Below are 22,326 nucleotides of genomic sequence, written 5' to 3' on the forward strand. Positions count from 1 at the left end.
TGGCCCTAGGGTCCGAGTGACTCGGCCTTAGGAAGGCAAATCCGATCGGCAGAAAACTGGCACCCGAGGAGGAAAAGATCGAGCTCGTCACCCTGCGGCAGTCCGAGTGGACGCCCTTCGGGAGAATTACGAGAGTTTTTGAGGACCCTAAAAGTGGTGAGTGTGGTGCGCACCAGAGTGAGAGAAGGACCGGTCCGAACGAGTGCGATCAGATATGGTGTGTATGTTTGGTGTTATCATTGATTGTTTTACTGTGTTTTGGTTTTGGTTTATATTTCTTTTTGCACTTCTCATTTTAAGTTTCCTTGTTCTAAGGTTCTCCTGCTCTCTCCGTTCCTCCTTTCTGCCACTACATCATTCCCCACGGGCACGGGTCGGGCAATTAAGAGCCATTAGGGCGCCCGCCGCTAGAAGACTCCCGTGACAGGATAAGGGGGTCACAGCCGCAAATCCCAGATAAATTCGCGTCCCCTGAGGAAGAAAAACTGTGCAATGACAGGCACTCGTTCACAAGCACATACAACAGTCATTTTGTTTGTCTGTTCCTCCTTTCTGCCACTACATCATTCCCTGCGGGCACGGGTCGGGCAATTAAGAGCCATTAGGGCGCCCGCCGCTAGAAGACTCCCGTGACAGGATAAGGGGGTCACAGCCACGAATCCCAGATAAATTCGCGTCCCCCGCGGAAGAAAAACTGTGCAACGACAGGCACTCGTTTATAAGCACATACAACAGTCATTTTGTTTGAAGTGGCATCTTCATCCTTCGCCTTTGTCTCCCTCATATTCTTTTTCCTTCTTCTTTCTCACCATGGGTCAGACTCAGGCTACTCCTAAGAGTCTGATCCTCTCCCATTTCCCCAAGGTCAAGGAACAGGCCTTAAGTATGAGCCTTGGCATCAAGAAGGGTAAGCTCGACACCTTTTGCTCAGTCGAGTGGCCTTCCTTCGGAGTAGGCTGGCCGGCCCAGGGGTCTCTTTCTTTGGACCTTATTGGCAAGATCAAAGCCATTATCTCCCAGCCAGGTCCTGAGGGCCACCCTGACCAACTTCCCTATATTCTTGTCTGGGAAAAATTGGCCGAGAATCCCCCTTCCTGGTTGGAGCCCTTTTTAGTGGAGAAACCTCATACTGACCCACAAAAGACCTCCGTCCTAGTTGCCCAGGAAAAATCAAAGCCCTCTGATCACAGGGCCAGAAATCCTGTGCGCCCAAGTGCGCCGCCTGTCCTCCCCGACAGTTCTCCTCTTTACCCCCTCCCACCGATTGAGCAGCCACCCCCGTATGCAGAGGAGAGGGGTGAAGCTGCCGGGGGGATAGAAAATGCGGCTAGGGAACCCAGCAGGAACCAGGCGGCTGCAGCTTCCCCAGATTCTTCAGCAGAGGGAGGCGGGAGGCCGGAAAGAGCTTCCTCACACTCCCCCACCCTGGCCCCACGCTGGGCGCCAGGTAGAACTGAAGGAATGCAGCTAAGGTCTCAAGGGGCCAGGGAACAAGAAGGGGAGGCTCCCTCCTCCACCTCAGAAGGAGCAGTGCCAGTTCTGCCTGTGCGTGCCATCGGTACCGGCATTGCTCAGCAATATTAATATTGGCCCTTTTCATCTAGTGACCTTTATAATTGGAGGACTCAGAATCCTCCCTTCTCAGAAGACCCCAAGTGTCTTATAGGTTTAGTGGAGTCCATTATGTTTACCCATCGTCCCACATGGGACGACTGCCAGCAATTACTCCGCACTTTCTTCACAATGGAAGAACGAGAGCGTATCCTCAATGAAGCCAGGAAAAATGTCCTCGGAGAAAATGGAAGACCCACTACCCTCCAGCCCATCATCGATGAGGCGTTCCCACTTACGCGCCCAGATTGGGACTTCGGAACTGCAGAAGGTAGGGAGCGTCTCCGGGTCTACCGCCAGACTCTGATGACCGGTCTCCGGGCGGCCGCCAGACGGCCCACTAACTTGGCTAAGGTAAAAACTATTGTTCAAGGGGAAATGGAAAGCCCAGCCGCGTATCTGGAAAGGCTGTTTGATGCTTACCGGCAGTATACCCCCATAAACCCGGAAGCAGAGGAACATAGGTCAGCTGTAGTCCTCTCATTCATCAACCAGGCAGCCCCCGATATCCGGAGAAAACTCCACAAGCGGGAGGACCTAGGGGAGATCTCTATTAGAGAGCTGCTGCAGCAGGCAGAGAAGGTCTTCAATGCTAGAGAAACTCCGGAAGATAGAGAAGAAAGGCTGAGGAAAGAGAAATGGGTAATGCAGGAGAAAAATAGGAAGGAAGACAGAGAATTTCAGAAAAGGGAGAACAAGAAGCAGAGGGAAGAGATGGCCAGGATATTCCTGGCCGGGGTGAAGGAGGGCCCTAGGCCACCTCAAGGAACAGGACCCCGTCAATCCCGACTAGGACAAGATCAGTGCGCCCTGTGTAAGAAATATGGACATTGGAAGAGGGAGTGCCCCCAAAGGAGGGAACAAGGGAGAGGGAACCCTGTTAAGACCCTGCACCTAGGAGAGGAGGATTGACGGGGACGGGGCTCAGCACCCCTCCCTGAGTACTGGGTAACCCTGTGCATGGAGGGGACTCCCATTGGGTTTATGGTAGATACTGGGGCACAGTATTCAGTTCTCAACCAGGCCCACGGCCCCCTAAACCCAGGACGCACAAGTATAGTCCAGGGAGCGACAGGGTCCAGGAAATGTGCCTGGACTACTAACAGAAAAGTGGACCTAGGAAGGCATCAGGTCTCTCACTCATTCCTGGTCATACCCAAAAGCCCCGCACCGTTGCTGGGCAGAGACTTACTAACCAAGGTCGGGGCTCGCATTCATTTTGAACCCGAAGGGATAAAAATCATGGACAAAGAAGGGCAGCCCCTACAACCGGCGCATGTGTTAACTCTTTCCCTGGCCGATGAACATCGTCTGTTTCAGGCGGATCAAGAAAAGGGGGGCCAGGGAGAGATAGACTCTTGGGTACAGAAGTTAGCTTCCGCATGGGCCGAGACCGGAGGAATTGGTCTCGCTAAACACCTATCCCCGGTTGTTGTTCAACTCAAAGCCGCAGCTCTACCCATCCGGGTCCGGCAATATCCAATGCCAGAAGAAGCTAGGAAAGGGATAGCACCCCATATCCATAGACTGTTAGAGACAGGAATCCTTAAGACCTGCCAATCTGCATGGAATATGCCTCTGCTTCCAGTGACGAAGCCTGGCAGTAAAGATTATAGGCCAGTGCAAGACTTGCGGAAAGTCAATGAGAGGGTAGAAGACATCCATCCTACAGTGCCTAACCCTTACACCTTACTCAGCCACCTGCCACCCACGCATGTGTAGTATACTACTCTGGACCTGAAAGATGCCTTCTTTAGTATTCCACTCTCTGAAGTTAGTCAGCCTTTGTTTGCCTTTGAGTGGCAAGAGCCAGGGGGAGGAAGAAAAGGGCAGCTTACCTGGACTAGACTGCCTCAGGGCTTCAAGAACTCTCCCACCTTATTCAATGAAGCCCTAAGCCAGGACTTGGAGCCCTTTCGCAGGAGCCACCCCCACATGACGTTGTTGCAGTATGTATATGACCTGTTGCTGGCCACAGAAACCCGTGAAGAGTGCGAAGAAGCCACGGGGAACTTGCTGGCTGAACTAGGTGAACTGAGATATCGAGCCAGCGCCAAGAAAGCCCACATCTGTCAGAGGTCAGTAGTCTACTTGGGGTACACAATATCTAATGGGGCCAGGTGGCTAACACAGGCCATGAAGCAAACTGTCCTGGCTATCCCCATCCCTTCCTCACCCCGGGGAGTGAGAGAATTTCTTGGCTCAGCCGGGTTTTGCAGGCTCTAGATTCCAGGGTACGCAGAAATAGCCCGACCACTATATGAAGCAACCAAAGAAGGGCCGGGCTGGCAATGGATGCAGGAACAACAAGAAGCGTTTGACAGACTAAAAGAAGCTCTCCTCCGGGCCCCCGCCCTATCTCTGCCAGACCCAGAAAAACCCTTTATCCTGTTTGTAGATGAAAAGAAGGGAGTGGCTAAAGGAGTTCTGGCTCAGCAGCTGGGCCCGTGGAAGAGACCTGTGGCTTATTTGTCCAAGCGGCTAGACCCAGTGGCCTCCGGGTGGCCACCTTGTCTGCGTATCCTAGCAGCCATCGCTCTACTAGGAAAAGAGGCAGACAAGCTGACTTTTGGCCAAAATCTGAGAATAACAGCCCCACATACCGTGGAAGGGATCCTCAGGCATCCTCCAGGAAAATGAATGACGAACGCAAGACTCACCCACTATCAAGGGCTCCTACTAGATTCTCCCCGAATCGCCTTCTCTGACCCGGTAACCCTAAATCCTGCCACCCTTCTGCCGGACCCAGATCTGACGACCCCCATCCATGACTGTAGAGATATCCTTTCCGAAATTATCCAGGTGCGAGCAGACCTGAAAGACACACCGTTACTGAACTGTGAGCTAAATTGGTATACGGATGGGAGCAGCTTTGTGCAGGAGGGGGTCAGGAGAGCAGGGGCAGCAGTAGTAACCCACGATGGGGAAGTTGTCTGGAGCACAGCTCTGCCCCCTGGCACCTCAGCACAGAAGGCAGAACTTATTGCTCTCTCTGAGGCCCTGGAAAGAGCAGAAGGAAAGCGGGCCAACATTTACACAGATAGCAGATACGCCTTTGGCACTGTCCATGTCCATGGTGCCATCTACCGAGAAAGAGGATTCCGTTCCGCGGAAGGGAAGGGACTGAAGAATCTGCAAGAAGTCCAAAGACTATTAGCTGCTGTTGAAAAACCTAAAGCGGTAGCAGTTATACATGTACCGGGCCACCAATCAAAGAAGACACCCGAGGCCATCGGCAACAGCCATGCAGATGCAGAAGCTAAAAGGGCAGCCCTCTCGGACTCTCTTGTGCTTGCGGCCCTCGAAATACCCATACCTGAACTGCCCGCACTGCCACCCAAACCTGAGTATTCCCCTCAAGATCTTGAGTGGATTAGGAAACAAGTCCCGGGGGATGTGTTTGGAGAGGGACATTGGGGTAGGGACCAGGAGGGTAGATTGATCTTGCCAGAAGCATTAGGACAGTACCTGCTTGCTAATCTGCATAAGTCCACCCATCTAGGTGGAAAAAAACTGCTCAGCCTTTTCCAGTCTGCGCAGTTGGTGTTTCCCCACCAGAATGAGGTGACTCGCCAGATCATGAAAGAATGCAGTAGCTGTGCAATGCTAAGACCAGCCCCAAGAGGGCTGCACCCAGCAGGTACCCGGGAAAGGGGGAGGGCTCCAGGGAGGAATTGGGAAATAGACTTCACCGAAATAAAACCAGGGAAGTATGGATACAGGTATTTGCTAGTTATGGTAGATACTTTCTCTGGGTGGGTGGAGGCCTTTCCAACCAAGCATGAGACTAGCCAGGTAGTAGCAAAAAGATTAATTGAAGAAATCATCCCCAGATATGGGGTCCCTGAAGCAATAGGTTCTGATAACAGCCCGGCTTTCGTTAGCAAAGTCCTGCAAGGACTAGCCCTAGCTTTGGGAGTAGATTGGAAGTTACATTGTGCTTATAACCCACAAAGCTCTGGGCAGGTAGAGAGAATGAATCAGACCTTGAAAGAGACCCTTTCTAAATTGGTATTGGAGACTGGTGGGGACTGGGTGAGTCTCCTTCCCTTAGCCATCTTCCGCGCTCGGAACTCCCCCTATGTACATGGTTTAACTCCATTTGAGATAATGTATGGGGCCCCTCCACCTATAACTCGACGAGTGCAGCTTCCCAATGCAGAGGACCCGGCCCCTGACTATCTGAATGTGTTGCAAGTTCTTGCTAAAGTGCAGCAAGAAATCTGGCCCCTGATCAGAGCATATTATGAGGGCGGGAAAATTCCGAGCCCGGAACATGGCATAGTCCCAGGGGATATAGTATGGGTCAAAAGATATCAAGTGAAGACTCTCGAGCCCAGGTGGAAAGGACCTTATGTTGTATTGTTTACCACCCCCACTGCTCTCAAGGTTGATGGTATCGCTCCCTGGGTACACCACACCCACGTTCGGAAAGTCCTGCCTCATAAAGACCCAGGGGCCCGTAAGGAAAAGTGGAAGGTGCAGCAGCATCCTGCCAATCCCCTAAAACTACACTTAAGCCGAAGATGAAAGAGATCCTGCTAATAAGCTCCTTAGTATGGATCTTCACGGGAGCCACATCTGTGGGGATCAGAGGCACCAACCCCCATCAACCAAGGAACCTGACCTGGATGCTGATTGATAGTGACAATGGGGAAGTCATCAACTCCACACAACACAGTGCGCCAATCGGAACCTGGTGGCCTGACCTGTATTTCTGCTTTCGACAGATCAACCCCGTTTACCGATCCATCCCTCCAAATTTGGCTCGCTCCCATGGGTTTTATGCTTGCCCAGGAACAGGTAAAGGAAGGCACTGTGGGGGGGGGCATGACTTCTTTTGTGCCAGCTGGGACTGTGTAACCTCGAACGATGGGGATTGGAGATGGACAGTTACAAAAATCGATTCTGTCAAATTTACTTATGTCAACAAGGGCATCCCTCATCACCAGCCTATGACCCTTTACAAAACCAAGGCTTGTGACAAAACGGACCAGGATTGGGTAAGAGTTCAATTCACCGAGACGGGCAAAAACACTGAGGTATCGCACTGGATAAATGGACTAGCGTGGGGAATAGTGTATTATAAATATGGGGGGCATGCTGGCTCGACCCTCATCATTAAATTAACCGTGTCAACTCCCACCGCTGCCGTAGGTCCCAACTCAGTTATAAATCCCCAGAAACCTTCAATCCAGGACAAGGGCCTGAGCAAAAAAGATAAGAAAATGCCGACCAGAACGCTTGCTCCAGAGCCCACGAGAGGACCGAGTCCATCGACCTCTGGGTTATGGGCCCAGCACACCCCCTCCGGGTTAGATAATCCCATGTGGGAAATGGTGCAGGCAGTTGTAGAGACTCTTAACCACACCACTTCCTCCCTCACCGATCCCTGTTGGCTATGCTACCCAGGTTCACCCCCCTTCTATGAGACAATCGGGATAAATGGCTCCTACACTATCAACAACTCCCATCCCACTTACTGGGACGGGAGACCGTGGGGACTTACAATCGCTCAAGTCTCAGTCGTTGGTACGTGTGTAGGCACAGTCCCGACGACCCAGAGCCAGTTATGCTCCTCCTATAATAACACTACGTGGGAGCAGGGAAAGTGGATTATACCCTCCTCGGGCTGGTGGCTCTGCTCAAAGACAGGCCTCACTCCGGCCCTATCCACCTCTGTGTTCAATGCTAACAGTGAGTTTTGTGTGCTGGTGGCCCTTCTACCTCGCCTAATGTATCATTCTCATGAATCTCTCCTTTCTTATTGGGAAGAAAGGCTGAGCCCCCACCGGAGCAAGAGAGAGGTTGTTACCGCCCTGACCATTGGAACCCTCTTCACCCTAGGGATGGCAGGGGCAAGCACGGGGGTTGCAGCCCTTGTAACTCGAGAAAAGGGGCTCACAGCCCTGAGGCTGGCAATCGACAGAGACCTAGAACAACTCCGACAGACAATATCAGACCTAGAGCAATCCCTCACCTCCTTGTCCGAGGTGGTCCTACAGAACCGAAGAGGCCTGGACCTCTTGTTCTTAAAGGAAGGTGGGTTATGCGCAGCCTTAAGAGAAGAGTGCTGTTTCTATGTAGACAAAACAGGTGCAGTCAGAGATTCCTTGGCCAAACTGAAAAAAGATTTAGAGAAGAGGCGTAAAGAATATGAAAGTAGCGAAGGCTGGTTTGAGTCTTAGTTCAAATACAAGCCTTAGTTTGCTACCCTTCTCTCGGCCGTTGCGGGGCCACTCGTCATCCTGCTGTTGCTGTTTACGATTAGCCCGTGCATAATTAACAGGCTTGTTAAGTTTGTGCAGGAAAGAATTGACACTGTCCAACTCTTAGTCCTTCGTCAAAGGTATCAAGACCCAGATGCCGCTGTGGAAGATTCCACAGTCTAATCAAGAAAAGGGGGGAAATGTAAAGGAGTGCAGAGAGCATTAAGAGTCAGGAAAAAGAACTAATAAAACTTAGCGAAACCTTAACAGCAGACCATTCCGGAATAGTAAGAGATTCAATGTCTAAACTTAGAGAGAGACCAGATCAAAGGAAGAGAGAGCGAGAGGCCAGCCAAGGGCTATTTGAATCCTAGTTTACTAAATCCCCATGGTTTACAACCCTGATATCCACCCTGGCAGGGCCCTTGCTTATTTTTATACTGCTTCTCACTTTAGGTCCCTGTATCTTAAACCGGCTAATAGCCTTTGTTAGGGAAAGAGTGAGTGCTGTTCAGGTGCTAATGCTGAGACCGCAGTATCATTCACTCACACAGCAGGAAGAAACAAACATTCCATGATTGGAATGGTCAAAGGAAAGTGGGGAAATGTAGAATCTAAGCATTAGTAAGATTAGTAAATTAGCATAAGCATAGCCATCTTAGAAACCTAGAAACCATTTTCTGAGAGTGTGACTCAGAGGAAAAAAAAAAAAACAAAAAAAACAAACCCTGGGCCTGGGTAAGGCCTTGAAAAACAAGTTAATCATGAGCACCGGGTGGTGGGCAGCTGTGACCCTTGGTCAGCTAACCTTGGTCAGTAAATCTTACATACCAAGCTTATCGTGCAGAACCTCCTCCCTAACCATTGAGGAGTAGTCTTACCCTGCCCTTGCTTAACCCCAGGATATATGTCTTGCAAGAATAATGTATAGTTATAGAAAATTGCTATGAGTTAAGTGCTTTGAAATTGCTATATAAACCCTTGGCTCTGAGTGCTCGGGGTCCTTGTTGAGACCCGCTGCATCGGGCTGACTTGGACCTCAGCTAGCTAGCTGAATAAAGACTTTGCTTGAATTTACATCTCTATGCCTGTGTAGTTTGTTCTCTGGGGAAGCCTCGGAAGCCTGGACCCTAACAGGAGCCTATGGGAAAAAGTAGACAACATAAAATGAGAGATAATTTCCACAGGAAAATACATTTTTTGAGTTTTAAAAAGCAGTTTCAGTTTGATAAGTTCTTATAAAATCAGATGTCTGATCATTAGAGGCTAATAATTTTTTAGTCCAATATGCATATTTTTGAGTGGGTCGATTTGGATTCCAAGACTCCAATATAAAAGGGGCTTGGATGAACTTGAAACCCCACTGTCTGGCTCTGTAGTCTCTTGTCCGTGCTACTGCTAAAGAAGAAAAGTCACTTGCTTTTTTGGATTCCTGAACTCAGGACCTGACAGTATCCTGAACTCAGGACCTGACAGTAAGCTAAAACCTGGTAATGTCTCTAACGGCTGTTCCAACCTCTGAAAGCAGACATGGGCTCAGGGGACAGAACGCAGACTCTAGGACTACTGCAAATATAAGACATCCCCTCTGGGGTCATAAATTACAAAAACATCATGGCTGCTAGCTGGACCACATGGTCACTTGCAGATGACCACAGGAAAAGGCTTGTTCTCTGATGGGACCATCTGAAAGAAGCTGCCAGTGGCTCTATGTTTCTAACGCAGGTACTAGTTGCATCTGAGATGACTGATCACGAAAAACCTACCTTGTGATTCCTGTCGAAACTGTAAGCTGCAAGTGAGCACATCACAGGGACCTCCCTACTCACTCTGGACAGATAAGACTCTCAATGCCTTCTCAGAAATGTCTCACTGCTGTCAGCCTTTATTTGGCTTTCAAGATTATTTGAAATTTTCAACAGTGGACTGATAGCCTGAGTCTACTTTACTCACTTTTCTCCTTAGTTAGGCAGTTTGATATTAAGTATAGCTGTCCCTGAACAGAGATTGATCTTTTCTAGGATGCTTACTGAATAAATGATGTGGATGAAAAGGGTAGGGATTATGTAAATACATCCTGAGAACTTGAAAATTCTGGACTGTTTCTTCAGCAGTTTCTGAACATGACATCTTTCTGGTTAAATTATATTAACAGTGTTTTTCTATGTAAATTCTTCTGTCCCTCTGTTATAAATGTGTTAACATCGGACTAAGTAGAGCAGAGTGTGTCAAATGGTGAGCTGCATTCAACAATACACCACAAAAGGAATTAAAATAGATAAGTTTATTACTCACAGGCCCTGGAGGAAGTACCTAGCATGCCTTGAGGGGTCACATAGGTAGGTCAAGCCAGAGAACAAAGAGAGGTAGGACATGTCTTTATTAAGAATCTATGGGTGGAGTGCTTTGGGGTTTCAAGGGCTAAGGCCAGACTGGTCAATTAAACCAAAAGAATAGGGTTTTGATAAGCCACACAGGTGCCTTCTTTAAGGAGCACATAAGGGGAAGGCCCTGGGAAGCAGGGAAGATTGTTGACCACAGGGACTGTTGAGGAAGTCATATCAGGAACTTACATCTGCTTGTAATTCTGTGGGCTGCTATATAGAGCACATGCTTGTATGAGGGGACTAGTGCCAGTTTAAGGTCACTGCCAGCTGCTTGGCCAAAAACAATGGCTGCCATGGCAGCAATACCATAAAATAGCTTAGCTAAATTCTCAACACCGTCTTTACACCCAATCCTTCCTGATAAAAGACTTAGAAGAAAATAAAAATAATTGGAGGAAAAATGTGAAGTTATGATTACTGAATGAGACACACTCATTTTTGTAAAAACACAGAAACCACCAAAACCTAGCACCTGGGAGATACAGGGGAAAGAGGGTATTAATGGTGTCTGTTTTTCAGAACTGCTCCTGAATGCCAGTATTGCCTTCCCAAGATGCTGAGAGGTCTTACCTTCAAACTGACTGCTGGGCCTGCAATTATGCTGGACAGCACTTAATGTAGGACAGCAGAGGGTAGTCCGAGATCCTATGTTTTCCATGAAGAACACCTCTAGATGTTATCCACATTCATGAGGCAAATGAACAGATGTCAAAGACAAGCAAAACTGGCTGAAACCGACTACCTTCTGTAAGTCTTCCACTAGATAGAGAGCAGTGGGGCAAAAGGACCCACTATGGGAAGCCACACTGGGGGCCCGGCTAACCTGTACTGCCTAGCTAATGTATGTCTTCATTGAGGTGACTTAATAATTGCAAACTTTTTGTTTCCAAGGGTATTCTCTGGGACCATACTTCCTGTGTGTGTACCTTGACTTTCATAGACTTCCTCAGTCCTGGAAGGTCAGCCTCAACTTACCAGTCAGAGTTGTGCTTTGGTTGAATTGATGAGTCAGACTAGGAAAAAGGTTAATCTAAGATTGACCTCTTTTGTTAGTGGGATTTGTTTAATTGGCTAAATCCATGAGCCCCAGAGGGCATAACAGAGGTCAGTATTGCAGGTTTCACCCAGCTGCATGAGTCCACTGAAAATAATTTTGTTCTAAAAATGTGTTGGCCAAAGAGGGTGGACTTTACAGAAGAGTTGAGAAAGCAGTCTGAGCCTATCCTTAGAAAGACCTCCTTGCAAGGTTGGCCCTTGGCTGGTACCTGAGAAGTTGGCTGGTAAACAATTCCCTACACTGACATAAAACTTCCCTTAACTGATGAATGGCCTAAAGGGCTTGTACAACCAATGCGATACTCAGTGAACAAGGACTTTTCTTCTAGAAATCTGGAATGTTGGAACAGAGAGTGCCTACATGGCCAGCATCCATTAAAAGCCTTGGGCTCTCAGTCTTCAATGAGATTCCCTGGTAAACAACCCTTTTTATGTGTTGTCAAATCTCATCACTGAAGGAATTAAGCATGTCCTGTGTGACTCCACTAAGAAAGGACTCTTGGAAGCTGAGACAGGTTTCCTGCAGTCTTCATCTATGCACCTTTTCACTTTACTGATTTTACCTTGTATCCATCCACTGTACTAGATCTTAGCTCTGAGTAGAACTACATGCTCAGCCTTGTGAGTCCCTTTAGCAAGTCACCAAAACTGGAGGTAGTCTTTGGGAACCCCCAATAGAGAAGGAAAGGGAAATTTTCACATCTTCAGCCAAAAATTTTCTCAAAGCAACAAGATATAAATTTACCCCTTGTGGGTAAAATTCTAATATTTCCAGAATATTCCACCTGACTTTAGTGCATCCTCAGGGGTGGAGAGAAGTATGGCTTTAGTACATCTGCATATCAATAGGCATGACCCAGGGGTGGATAGTTCATCTCCATATCAATGGGTAATTACCTGGGCAATTTAGGGCTTATCTGAACCTGAGAGGTTAGCGGAATGCTGGTTTTGCTTCTGCTTCTGCTTCTGCCCTGGCAGGAAAGAGAGACGGACCTGGACTGAAGTTTGTAAGCAATAAACGGATTTTAAACTTTATTTCTCCCTTTGATTCATTTCCATTTTAGAGGTGTTTTGCCCTGGGATTTCCTCTTCCCAGACTTATGTCTGGTAGTCAGCAGGATCTGTGAACCTGAAATCTGTCATAATGGGTGCAGCCTTTGGGAGGGCTGCTTCTAGAGATGATGAGGAGAAGTGGCACTTGTGCTAAGGGACGTGTGTCTGCACTCGTGTGGTCGTGGAGACGCCACCAACCCTGCTGGTTGCACTGACCCTAGCCCATGGCCTGAGTCAAAGCCTTGCTGCTGCTGCTGCTCCTGCTGCCAGCTGGAGCCTGGCCACAACTATGGAAAGGAGCAGAGGTCTGGTTCACCCTGATAGAGAAGCAATTGGCTGCTGTGTACCATGCCTTGCTGGCTACGGAACCCATCTCCAGAACAGCTCTAACCAATAATAACCACCTATCCCGTTGCAGGGTGAGTGCCAGACTGGACCCAAAGGCTATGGAGTGGCATGGCACAGACACCTACTGTATATCATGTGACTGGCCACTTGCCTTTGGCATCCCCAGGGAATGATGAAGCAGACACATTGGCCCAGGTGTGCTGGCTAAAAAAAAAGTCTGCTTCTGATGTGGCCCAATGGCTACATTAGTGTTTATTGCATGAGGGGCAAAAGACAATGTGGGCCCATTGGTGGGGCTTGCCATTGATCTTTGAAGAAGTCAGCCGAGCCCAGAAGGAGTGCCCTGCATGTTGTGCAGATCAGCAAAACACCAAGAAGGGCCTAGAGCATCTCTTTGCAGCCTATGGCCAGTCGCCAGTGATTGAGAGCGATCAAGGCACCCACTTTAATGGATATGCATTGCAAGTATGGGTGCAGCAATTAGGAATAAAATGGACGTGGCCCTGAACATTTTGACTCATGGACCAGCGATGGCTGGCTCTTCTGGCACCTGGGGGAAAAGGTCTGGAAGCTGGCCTTCTGTGTTGCTGGAATAACAGCAGAATCACCCCCCAAAATCATGGTTATTTGCTTCTACAGTCCTTGTGTCCTGGATGTGCCCCCTGGCTGCAGCTGTCACATGATGGATGAAATGGAAGAGCTTTGGACTTAATCTGCATGGGACTTTGAACCTAGCTGAATTCTCTGGCTTGAGAATTGTCATGATTGTGTTGCTGTTGTCAAGAAAAAAATGCTTAAAGAGAGTCTTGACTTTGTCTAATGTTTGGTAAAAGTTTTATGAGCAATCTAGCATGGTTGTTAGGAATGAGTAAACAAGTGTAAAAACATATTTTGTGCTTAATGAGAGATTGTGCTGTAAAGTACATTTACTTAATCTGCATAGGTTGAATCCTCTGACTTGAAGATTATCAAGATTTTATTGCTGTTGTTATTATATGTTATTAGATTGGTCAGAAGAGGGGGAATGAGTAAACTGTAAGGTGAGATTTCTGGAGGGGTGGCCTATGGGTAAAATCATAACATTTCCAGAATATCTTGCCTGGCTTTAGTACATCTGCATATCAGTAGGTGTTCAGAGGTGGAAAGAAGTATGGCTTTAGTGCATTTACATCATTCCTCCGGGGTGTGGAAAGAAGTTCATCTCCATATCAAAGGGTACTTACCTGGGCAAGGAGGACTTATCTGTATGTGAGAGGTTAGGGGAGGGCCGGTTTTGCTTCTGCTAGAGCAGGAAACAGAGAAGGGCCCGGACTGCAGTTTGTAAGCAATAAATGAATTTTAAACGTTATTTCTCTCTTTGACTGATTTCAGTTTTTAGAGGTATTTTGCCCTGTGATTTCCTCTCCCTGGACTTACACTATTGTGTCAATAGTCTGGTCACAATCCTTCAGTTTTCTCACCCAGGGACCATTGTGGAAGAGGGGGAATGAGTAGATTGAAAGACTAGATTTCTGAAGTGGTGGCCTGTGGGTAAAATTGTAATATTTCCAGAATATCTCCCCTGGCTTTAGTGCATCCTCAGAGGTGGAGAGAAATATGGCTTTAGTGCACCTATCAATAGGTGTTACTCAAGGGTAGAAAGAAGTTATCTCTATATCAGAGGGTAACTACCTGGCAACAGAGGGCTTTTCTGAACCTGAGAGGTTAGGGGGAGTACCAGTTTTGCTTCTGCTGGGGCAGAAAAGAGAGACAGCCCCGGACTGCAGTTTGTAAGCAATAAATGAGTTTAAAGCTTTATTTCTCCCTTTGACTGATTTTGGTTTTAGAGGTATTTTGCTCTGGGATTTCTTCGCCCCAGACTTACACCCCTGAAGGAAAAAGATCTGGTTTACATTGTTTAAAATTAGCCCATCCCTATTTCTCCCCTAGTAAAGCCCATTTCTTTAAAATTATGAAAGATGGCTCCCCACTTTGCCTGGACTAAGGTTCTTACAACAAACTTGGGGCAGTGAAGGAGCAGCAGCAGCAGGTGTCAAGTCCTGTCAGCTGAGGGAAAGCAGCTCTTCTGCACCCAGAAGCCCTGTCAGAAGGCCATTCCCCACCCTGGGAGCCCCACTGACAGCTTTTCCTGGCAGGGGCCTGGACACCTGCCTTGGGGAAAGGCTGTCAGTGGCAGCGGGCCAAAGGGAGCTGCCTTTTTGACCCTGTTCTAATGCTTTGCCTTGCCAAGCCCACAGGGTGCATCCAAAAGTTCAAGTTGCTGAGACAACTGCAGTTTTTTAGAGGATTTGAATGTGCATTTTCTTATCTCAATGTGAAAAAAATTACCTTGTCTTAGAGGGTAGGAAGCTTGTGTGTGTGTGTTTATGTGTGCATGCTCATAAAAAAAAGAAGAGTGAAATCCAATTACAATACTAAAGAAAACCATCAATAACAAGAGAAGAGTATAAGAGAGGAAGAAAGGAACTGGAAGGAGCTACAAAAAACAGCCATAAAACTATTAATGAAATGGCAATAAGTACATATCTATCAATAATCACCTTAAACGTAAATGGACTGAAAGCACTTATCAAAAAACATAGTGGCAGAATGGACAAGGAAACAAGACCCATCCATCTATATGCTGCCTACAAGAGACTCACTTCAGACCCAAAGATATGCACAGACTCAAAGTGAAGGGATGTAAAAAGATATTACACACAAATAATAGGGAGAAAAAAAGCAGGAGTAGCAGTACTTAGAATTGATTACAAAAACAAAGAAAGTAACAAGAGAAAAAGTAGGACAGTATATAATGAAAGGGGTCAGTCCAACAAGAGGCTATAACCATTGTAAATATCTATCCACCCAACATAGGAGCACCTAAATATGTAAAACAAATGCTAACAGAATTAAAGGGGGAAATAGATTGCAATACATTCACTTTAGGAGACTTTAACACACCATTCACATCAATAGACACATCACCCAGACAGAAAATAAATAAGGAAACAGACATAAATAATACATTAGATCAAATGCACTTAACAGACATCTACAGAACTCTCCATCCAAAAGCAGCAGGACACACATTTTCCCCACATTTAATGTTCTGCAGAATAGATCACATACTAGGCCACAAGAAGAGCCTCAATAAATTTTAAAAGATTCAAATTGTATCAAGCAGGTTCTCAGACCACAAGAGTATGAAGCTAGAAATAAATTACACAAAGAAAACAAAAAGACTTACAAACACCTGGAGGCTAAGCAACATGCTTCTAAATAATCAATGGATCAATGAACAAATTAAAACAGAAATCAAGGCAATATATGGAGACAAATGAAAACAAAAACACAACTGTCCAAAATCTTTGGTATGCGATAAAGGCAGTTCTAAGAGGAAAGTACATAGCAACACAGGCTTACCTCAAGAAACAAGAACAATCCCAAATGAACAGTCTAAACTTACAATTAATGAAACTAGAAAAAGAAGAACAAATGAGGCCCAAAATCAGTAGAAGGAGAGACATAATAAAGATCAGAGCAGAAATAAATAAAATTCAGAAGACTTAAACAATAGAAAGAATCAATGAAACCAGGACCTGGATCTTTGAGAAAATAAACAATAGGTAAACCCCTAGCCAGACTTATCAAGAAAAAAAGAGAGTGTACACACGTAAACAGAATCAGACATAAAGAAGGAATAATCACAATGGATACAATGGAAATACAAAGAATTATTAGAGGACATTATGAAAAATTATATGCCAACAAATTGGACAACCTAGGAGAAATGGACAATATTCTAGAAAAATACAACCTTCCATGACTGACCCAGGAAGAAACAGAAAATCTGAACAGACCAATTACCAGCAATGAAAATGAACTGGTAATCAAAAAACTCCCAAAAAACAAAATACCATTCCAGATGGCTTCACAGACAAATTCTACCAAACACTTAAGGAAGAGCTAATACCCATCCCTCTTAAAGTATTTCATAGATGAGAAGTAAGTACTTCCAAACTCATTCTGTGAGACCAGTATCACTCTAACACCAAAACCAGACAAAGTCACCACAAAAAAGAAAATGATACACCAATATGCCTGATGAACATAGATGCAAAAATCCTCAACAAAATATCAGCAAGGTAAATCCAAAAAGATCATTCATCATGACCAAGAGGGATTTATTCCATGGATGCAAGGGTGGTAAAATATTCATAAATCAATCAATATCATACATGACATTAACAAAAAGGATAAAAACCACATGATCATCTCAATAGATGCTGAAAAACGATTTGACAAAATTCAGCATCCATTCACAATAAAAATGCTCACCAACATGGGTATAGAGGATAAGTACCTCAACATAATAAAGGCCATATATGACAAACCCACAGCCAACATCATGCTGAAGAGCAAAAAGCTGAAAACTTTTCCTCTAAGCTTGGGACCAAGATAAGGATGCCCACTTTTCCGACTTTTACTCAACATAGTACTGGAGGTCTTAGCCACGACAATCAGACAACACAAAGAAATAAAAGACATCCAAATTTGTAAGGAAGAAATTAAACTGTCACTATTTGCAGATGACATGATATTGTACACAGAAAATCCTAAAGACTCCACCAAAGAACTATTAGAACTAATAACTGAATTCAGCAAAGTTGCAGGATGCAAAATTAAATCACAATAATCTGTTGCAGTCCTATATACTAACAATGAACTAGCAGAAAGAGAAATAAAAAAAACAACTTCATTTCTAATTGCATCAAAAAGAATAAAATACCTAGGAATAAACCTAACCAAGGAGGTGAAAGTCCTTTACTCAGAAAACTATAAGACACTCATGAGAGAAACTAAAGAAGACACCAATAAATGAAAATCTATCCCATGCTCATAGATGGGAAGAATTAATATTGTCATAATGGTTATCCTGCAGAAAGCAATCTACAGATTCAATGTAATCCCTATAAAAATACCAGGAGCATTCTTCGATGAACTGGAATAGTTCTAAAATTCAAACTAAACCATGAAAGATCCAGAATAGCCTAATGCCATCCTGAGAAAAAAAACAAAGCTGGGGGGATTATGCTCTCTGACTACAAGCTCTACTACAAAGCTACAGTAATCAAAACAGTTTGGTAGTGGCACAAGAAGAGATGCACAGACCAATGGAACAGAATAGAGAGCCCAGCTATAAACCCACAAATATATGGTAAATTAATATATGATAAAGGAGCCATGCATATACAATAGGGAAAAGACAACCTCTTTAACAACTGGTGTTGGAATAACTGTACAGCTACATGTAAGAGAAAGGAACTGGATTATTATCTAACTCTATACACAAAAGTAAACTTGAAATGGATCGAAGACCTGAATGTAAGTCATGAAACCACATAACTCTTAGAAGAAAACATAGGCAAACATTTCTTTAATATAAGTATGAGCGATTTTTTCCCTGAGCAAGGAAACCAAAATAAAAAATGAACAAGTGGAACTACATCAAACTAAAAACCTTCTGTACAGCAAAGGACACCATCAGCAGAACAAAAAGGCATCCTACAGAATGGGAGAATATATTTAAAAGTGACTCATTTAATAAGGGGTTAACACCCATAATATATGAAGAACTCATACACCTCAACATCCAAAAAACAGAAACCTGATTAAAAAATGGGCAGGGGACCTGAACAGACATTTCTCCAAAGAAGAAATACAAATGGCCAACAGGCACATGAAAAGATGCTTCACATCGCTAATCATCAGGGAAATACAAGTCAAAACCAAAATAAGGTATCACCTCACACTAGTTAGAATGGTCATATCCAAAACACAAGAAATAACAAATGTTGGCGAGGATACAGAGAAATGGGAACCCTCCTACCTGTTGGTGGGAATGTAAATTGGTGCAACTGCTGCGGAAAGCATTGTAGAAGTTTCCTAAAACAAAACTAAAAATAGAAATACCATTTGATCCAGTAGTTTCACTCCTAGGAATTTACCTGAAGAAAACAAAATCCCCAATTAAAAAAATATATGCACCCCTATGTTTATCACTGCACTATTTGCAGTAGCCAATATATGGTATCCATCAATAGATGAATGGATGAAGAAGATGTAGTACATATACACAATGCAATATTATTCAGCCATAGAAAGAAAATAATTCCTGTCATTTGCAACAAATGGATGGATCTATTGGATATTCTGCTCATTGAAATAAGTCAGGTGGAGAACAACAAATACCATATGATTTCACTTATTTGTGGAGTATAAAAACAAAGCAAAACAGAAGGAACAAAACAGCATTAGACTGATAGACACTGAGAAGTGACTAGTGGTTACTGAGGGGGAGTGGTTGTAGTGCTGGGAACATGAGGGGCATAAAGGGGTACAATAATTTGCAGTCACACTATAAATTGGTCACGGGGACAGTGATATAGCATGGCGAATCTTGTCGATGATTTTGTAACATCTTTCTATGGTGATAGATAGTAACCACACTAGAAGGGATGAGGATTTAATAACATGGGTAACTGTTGAACCACTGTGCTGTACATTTGAAGTCATCATAAGATTGTGTATCACAATACTTTAATATTAATAAATAAATGTACAGTAAAACTATAAGCAAAAAAAACTCCCCACAATCAGATATCACTATACACCTCTCAGAATGGATAAAAAAAGTTTTAAATAGTGTTAAACATCAAATATTGGAGAAGAAGCAAAGAAGCTGAATTGCTCATACAATAGTGGTGGGCATGAAACATGGTACACTTTGGAAAATAGTTTGCCAGTTTCTTTTAAAACTAATAATGCAACTACCACATGATCTGGCAATTTCACTCTTGGGCATTTAACCTAGAAAAATGAAAACCTATATTCATGCAAAACCTGCACATGAAGTACAGATTTGATACAATTTAGATTGATGTTGAGAATGATGCAATCACAAAAGGATACATACTATGTGATCTTAATTATATAACATTCTTTAAATAACGCAATCCTAGAGATAAAGAACAGATTAGTAGTTGCCAAGGGTTACAGACTAGGGACATGGGGTGTTGTGACTCTAAAGTTTAGTATGAAGGAACCACTCTATATTTCAATTGCAGTAGTAGTTATACAAAGCTATATATGTGTTCAACTGTACAGAACTACCACACACACACACACACACACACACACACACACACACACACACACAAATGAGTGCATGTACAGTTTGTGAAATTTGATCTCTGTGGATTGTATTAATGTCAGCTTCCTGGTTTTCATAATGTTCTATAGTTATGCAAGTTGTCAATATTGGGAGAGGTCACGTAAAGGTTACACGGGACCTCTATGTACATTTATTTGCAACTTCCTGTGAATCCATAATTATTTCATAATAAAAGTGAAAACAAAAATGACACTACAAAAAGAAATGTCTCTTAAAGGATATCTATAGGATCAAAATGCTATTGAGCTAGAGGTATTCTGGGAAAATAATAATGAAGGCAGCATGTTTTCAATCTCTGTTAATTCCCACATAAATAACCAAGATTGACTGTAGAGGAAAATACCCAAGGACAACTCTACCACAAATCGATATGACAAGAATGTCCTCCACTCCCAATTGAAGGGTGTGGGGTCAAACCACCAACAGCTACATCAGGGTAGCTGTCCATGCAGGAGGGAAAAAAAAGAAGCAATATGGCACCTACCAGACCTAAGAACAGGAGAACCACAAAATAGCTAATAGCTTGGAAAGCACAAGGGAACAATTTGAGAATAGTAGTAATCTTTTATCCAGCAACACTGCTGAAATATTTTCTCAGTTCTAGTGGATTATAAATCTGCTTGGATTTTCTATGGAGGCAGCCATATTGTCTATAAATAATGAAAAGTTACTTCTTCCTTTTCCAGTATCTTTCAATTTCCTTCTTGGCCTTATTTGTTTGGCTAATACCTCCAGTTCCAAGTTCAAGAGACTGGTTCTTGCATTTGAAAGGGCAAGCTCCCAGATTCTATTTCAGCCAATTGGGACCTGGATCCTATTTTAGCCAATCGGGACCTGGATCCTATTTCACCTAATCAGAGCTTAGTCCCTCTCTCCCCTCCAGTCAGCAAGAACACCCACCACCCCTGGACCCTGCCAACTGACCAAAGCCATGACTCATCACCCCCCAACTACCCCCAGGCCCAGCCAATCAGCCAAGGCCATGGCCATCACCCCCCCAAACCGCCCTGTAAACCCATAAAACCTTTGTTCTGGGGAAAACGCGCTCTCTTTCTCTGGCATCTTGCCACTGCGTTGGTGTAGATGAGAGATTGAGCTCGAGCTAGCTTGAATAAAGGCTCTTTGCTTTTGCATCAGTGTTGGCTCCTTGGTGGTCTTCTGGGATTCATGACTTTGGACACAACACATTCAAAGAGAAACTACTAATATTTCACTGTGAGGTATGATTTAGTTAGACTTTCAGATGATCTTTATCAAGGTTCTATAATAAAATGTTTTCCTAATTGGTCACAAGCAAATATGGCAAAATACTAATATTGGTTAAACCTTGGTAGAAGATTATGATACATTAAAAATAATTGCAAATCTTTTGCTACTTGTCCTATTGAGTGTTGGAGTCTAATTTAACTCTTCGTGAATCCATGCTGACCTTAGTAAAACGCTTGACCTGCAGAATGTAGTAGAAGTGATGTTTTGGAACAGCTTTGCAGCTTCTGCTTAGGGTCCTTGGGACACTCTCTCTAGGAACCCGGAGCTGCCACATAAGTCTGACTACCCTGACTACCATGCTGGAAAGGCCACAGAAAGGCGCTCCAGTGGATAGTTTCATTAGAGTCTAGTCTTCAAGCCATTGGATGTCAGATGCTGAGTGAAGCCGTCTTGGACCCTCCAGACCAGCCAATCCATCAGGAGAATAAACTCTGTTGACACCAGCAGAAGGGAAGAATTCATCAAGCCTTGCCCAAATTCCTGAGCAACAAAATTATAAGATATAAAAAAATAGTTGTTTGAAGCCACGACCACTTGGGATAGTTTGGTAAGTGGCAAGAGATAACTGAAACATAGATACAGAAAAAAAATTTTTTTTCATGATTTCAAAAAATTGAGTCTCCTCCATATGGTTGGAGTGAGGTTATTTTCCACTGCTTAGGAAAAACAACAGAAGGTAGAGATAGAGGAGCACAGCCTAGAGGACCTCAGGTTCAATGCTAGATTAGATCTGCATAACCAAGGCCATTAGTCTAATAGAAGTGAATTAGAAAACGGTGCCCTTTAGGGAACCATCACTTAATGATGGACCAACATCTTCACACAAATTGTCAAAAGAATGTGTCTTCAGGCAGACACAGCCTGACACCAGACTGTGATGAACAAAATGCAGGCTGGACCTCAGCCACCACTTACCTCAGCTTCCTTGTGCAGGGTACAACTAGTGTAACCTAATATGTAATATCCTTATAAATTAAAGTGCAAGGTAACATTTGCAAATGACACTAACTTTCATGGGCAATGGAACTAAGTTGATGATTAAGATGTAACTAAATGTAAATCTGTGAGTGGGCAGGAAGGTGGCAAATGAATGCATAAAGTGTACACATGAGCTATCAGTCACAGCTAAGAGGGAACTAGGGTTACTGCAGATTGTTCCCTGAAGGTAAATGCAGAG

The 22,326-nt window shown here is 44.5% G+C and overlaps 1 protein-coding gene across 1 annotated transcript; it reads left to right on the plus strand.

Annotated features, from left to right (window-relative positions):
- The first annotated feature begins 4,251 nt into the window (after positions 1-4,251).
- On the plus strand, positions 4,252-6,784 carry LOC140848269 (uncharacterized). The gene is made up of 2 exons (XM_073230464.1): positions 4,252-5,251; positions 6,001-6,784. The coding sequence occupies exons 1-2, from the start codon at positions 4,252-4,254 to the stop codon at positions 6,003-6,005; spliced, it is 1,005 nt and encodes a 334-aa protein (XP_073086565.1). The 3' UTR covers positions 6,006-6,784.
- Positions 6,785-22,326: the final 15,542 nt, after the last annotated feature.

The sequence above is a fragment of the Manis javanica genome, chromosome 3 (genome assembly GCF_040802235.1).
Source record: "Manis javanica isolate MJ-LG chromosome 3, MJ_LKY, whole genome shotgun sequence".
In the NCBI taxonomy this organism is placed as follows: Eukaryota; Metazoa; Chordata; class Mammalia; order Pholidota; family Manidae; genus Manis; species Manis javanica.